This window comes from Palaemon carinicauda, chromosome 36 (genome assembly GCF_036898095.1).
Source record: "Palaemon carinicauda isolate YSFRI2023 chromosome 36, ASM3689809v2, whole genome shotgun sequence".
Taxonomy (NCBI): Eukaryota; Metazoa; Arthropoda; class Malacostraca; order Decapoda; family Palaemonidae; genus Palaemon; species Palaemon carinicauda.
The window spans coordinates 14,944,610-14,948,510 of record NC_090760.1 but is presented as its reverse complement, the minus strand read 5'-3'; the positions used below and the strand labels follow the sequence as shown (position 1 = coordinate 14,948,510).

At 39.4% G+C, this 3,901-nt stretch overlaps 1 protein-coding gene across 1 annotated transcript; it reads left to right on the top strand.

Moving 5' to 3' along the window:
• The first annotated feature begins 485 nt into the window (after positions 1–485).
• Positions 486–3,211, top strand: LOC137628763 (aspartic and glutamic acid-rich protein-like). The gene is made up of 2 exons (XM_068359954.1): positions 486–1,754; positions 1,860–3,211. The coding sequence occupies exons 1-2, from the start codon at positions 543–545 to the stop codon at positions 3,051–3,053; spliced, it is 2,406 nt and encodes an 801-aa protein (XP_068216055.1). The 5' UTR covers positions 486–542; the 3' UTR covers positions 3,054–3,211.
• The last annotated feature ends 690 nt before the right edge of the window (positions 3,212–3,901 follow it).

The following is a 3,901-nucleotide window of genomic DNA, read 5'->3' as shown; positions in this document are numbered from 1 at the left end:
ATATATATACAATATATATATATATATATATATATATATATATGTATATATATATAAATTTTTTATATATATGCACACACACACACAGAGAGAGAGAGAGAGAGAGAGAGAGATTACTTGTTACATATAGAATGAACAATGGCCGAGCAAAAACAAGCATAATTGAGAGAGAGAGAGAGAGAGAGAGAGAGAGAGAGAGAGAGAGATACTGCTTTTAACATATGGAATGAATAATGAACATGCAAAAAACAAGAACAATTGAGAGAGAGAGAGAGAGAGAGAGAGAGAGAGAGAGAGAGAGAGAGAGAGAGAGAGAGAGAGAGAGAGAAAGCAGACGGCTCCGAAAGACTTTGAAGACGTGAAGTCTCTTTCGGGAACTCGGAGAGCAGGTTTCAACCCGTTTTAAAGGTCTAGATGTCTTCAGTATCTCTCTCTCTCTCTCTCTCTCTCTCTCTCTCTCTCTCTCTCTCTCTCTCTTCCAAAATCTTTCGGAGCCGTCTCCTTGTCATCTATCGATTTTTTCAAAATATAGCTAATACGAGATGAAGGAGCAGGTATATACTTTGAGAATGCATCCCACATTATCAAAAGTGCTTACATCCAGCTTTGGAATGTTTTTGTTAATCGTCGGAGCCCTTTTCGGAGGACTCAACCTGGCTCACGGAGAGAGAGTTCTTCAGGAACGAAGCTCTCTTTGTGAAGATTACCTGTTATATCTCAACGGGAAGTTGAACACTTTCCAAGAATCTTGGACCTTCAAACTATTCTCGTGGATTCTACCAGAGGTGCCGCGCTTGGAGAACTGCTTTGGAGGAGGATTTGGAACTAATGGCTCGCAGACTTCACTTCTACGAAGAGCGATGAATTTCCTACCATTTTTTGGAAGGATAAAGAACGCCTTTGAAGAAGCTGAACAATGCGAAATGACCGCAACTGGATTGAAGACTCAAATCGACCAATTCAACGAAAAGCTGAAATCCTATTGGGTACTACCAAAACTGCTTCCGGATTTGAATACAGAAAAACCTTTCTGTATACTCGAAAATGGAGCGGTTAGTAACCTCATGTTAGCAGGTGCTGCGGGTTGTCTTTTCCTTGGAGGAGCAATCATTGCGATGAGTGTTATGTCTTCTAAGAAAGAAGAAAAAAGAGCAAAGGCCCAACAAGAGGAAGCTAACGATATTGAAGAAACCTGTGACACTTATGGATCAGAGGAGAAGACAGAAGAAAACTCTGACTCTTTGGAGATCGTATTGGAAGACACGTCAAGTGAAGAAGAAATTGAATTTTCTCAAACAAAAATTAGTGAAGAATTGGAAGGAAATAATGAAGTAGAAATTATGGAAGCATCGGAGGATAATGAACCAGAAGAAGATAATGAAACTGTGGAAATAGTAATTGAAGAATCTTCAGAAAAAGACGAAAATTCGGATTCTTCCGAGAGCGTAAAGGAGGAGGACATTTTGGGCTCATCCGTTCAAAACCAATTTAGTTTCTTGCCTGACGAAATGGGAGAGTCAGTGGAAGCGGATGAAGATTCAGAAAAGGAGGAAGAATCAGTTCAAAATACTGAAGATTCAGAAGAGGAGGGAAATTCGGATTCTTCTGAGAGCGAAATGGAGGAAGAATTTTCTGGCCTTTCCGTCCACAACCAATTTAGTGTCTTGCCTGACGAAATGGAAGAATCAGAGGAAGAGTATGAAGAATCAGAGGTAGAGGAAGAAGAATCAGAGGCAGAGGATGAAGAATCAGAGGTAGACGAAGAAGAATCAGAGGCAGAGGATGAAGAATCAGAGGCAGAGGATGAAGAATCAGAGGTAGAGGAAGAAGAATCAGAGGCAGAGGATGAAGAATCAGAGGCAGAGGATGAAGAATCAGAGGTAGACGAAGAAGAATCAGAGGAAGAGGAAGAATCAGTACAAAATACTGAAGATTCAGAAGAGGAGGAAAATTCGGATTCTTCTGAGAGTGAAATAGAGGAAGAATTTTCGGGCATTTCCGTCCAAAACCGATTTAGTGTCTTGCCTGACGAAATGGAAGAATCAGAGGAAGAGGATGAAGAATCAGAGGCAGAGGATGAAGAATCAGAGGCAGAGGATGAAGAATCAGAGGCAGAGGATGAAGAATCAGAGGCAGAGGATGAAGAATCAGAGGCAGAGGATGAAGAATCAGAGGCAGAGGATGAAGAATCAGAGGTAGAGGAAGAAGAATCAGAGGCAGAGGATGAAGAATCAGAGGAAGAGGAAGAATCAAAACAAATTACTGAAGATTCAGATGATGAGGACGAATTAGTACAAAATACTGAAGACTCAGAAGAGGAGGAAAATTCGGATTCTTCTGAGAGCGAAATGGAGGAAGAATTTTCTGGCCTTTCCGTCCACAACCGATTTCGTGTCTTGCCTGACGAAATGGAAGAATCAGAGGAAGAGGATGAAGAATCAGAGGTAGAGGAAGAAGAATCAGAGGCAGAGGATGAAGAATCAGAGGTAGACGAAGAAGAATCAGAGGAAGAGGAAGAATCAGTACAAAATACTGAAGATTCAGAAGAGGAGGAAAATTCGGATTCTTCTGAGAGTGAAATAGAGGAAGATTTTTCGGGCATTTCCGTACAAAACCAATTTAGTTTCCTGCCTGACGAAATGGAAGATTCAGAGGAAGAGGAAGATTCAGTAAGTGATGAGGAATCAGAGGAAGAAGCAGAATCAGAGGAAGAATCAAAATCAGAAGAAGACTCAGACGAAGAAGAAGAAGAAGAATCGGAGGATGAAGAAATATCCGAGGAAGTGGATGAAGATACAGAAAAAGAGGATGAAGAAATCGAAGGCGGTCCCTGCAAAGGCAAAGGTCATCATCTGCCGAAACAAGATCGTGCTAAAGGAATGCCCCGCAGAGGATTCCAGGGTCGTCAAAAGCCTAAAAGACAAAATCCAGGACCTAAGAAGACCGGCAAGAAGGACACAAAGGCCAAGAACCGAAAGAAGCAACATGTTGAAAAACAGCCCAAGATGCACATTCCCAGGAATCAGTTCCAGAGGAACAGAAGGAGGGTGTAAATCTGACGCGTCTTGCTTGGAGGATGCTTGGACCAGCTTACAAGGCTGGCTTTGCAGAAAGGAATAGCTGAGCTGCTTCTAGTATGCTGTGTTCCCTGGTGGGGTCGTACAGGGGCTTCGTCAGGTGAACAAAAGGTCGGATATCTAGGTCTATTCTTTCGGACACTAACCTTCAGGTGGTTCTGGGGGAATAACCCAGAAGACCGGCTATGCAGAGGGAACTAGCTCGGCTTTTTCTACTATGCAGTCAAGTCCTTATAAGGTGGCCCAAGAGAGTTCCTCTACTGTAATAGAAAAAAAAAAAAAAAAAAAACTTGTAAATCCAAAAAAGTTGTAAAGGCTAAAAAATCTAAAAAATAAAAGATAAAAAATTATTAAAAATGGTATATATATCCAAAAAAAATTAAAAAATTGATAAAATATCCAAAAAAATACAAAAAATTAAAAAATCCAGAAAAAAACTAGAAAAAAAAACTAAAAGTTAAAAAAAAATCCCCCCCAAAATAAAAAAAACAGAAAAGCAGAAAAATATAAAAAGAAAGAAAGGAGGGGAAGAGGGTCGTGGGAACCAAACCTGCAAAAATGAGATGGCCAAACCCACCTGATGAGCCCTTTGGTAAGGGCGAAACCCTTAGGTCTTTCACAGTAGTAGTAGTAGTAGTAGTAGTAGTAGTAGTAGTAGTAGTAGTAGTAGTAGTAGTAGTAATAGTAGTAGTAGTAGTAACAACATTATATATGTATATATATATATATATATATATATATATATATATATATATATATATATATATATACTGTATATATATATATATATATATATATATATACATATATATATATATATATAT

Coding starts and splice junctions, on each gene's coding strand:
- LOC137628763 (XM_068359954.1), top strand. CDS start 543: ATGAAGGAGCAGGTATATACTTTGAGAATGCATCCCACATTATCAAAA. Junction 1,755..1,859: donor CAGAGGATGAAGAATCAGAG/GTAGACGAAGAA, acceptor GAAGAATCAGAG/GCAGAGGATGAAGAATCAGA.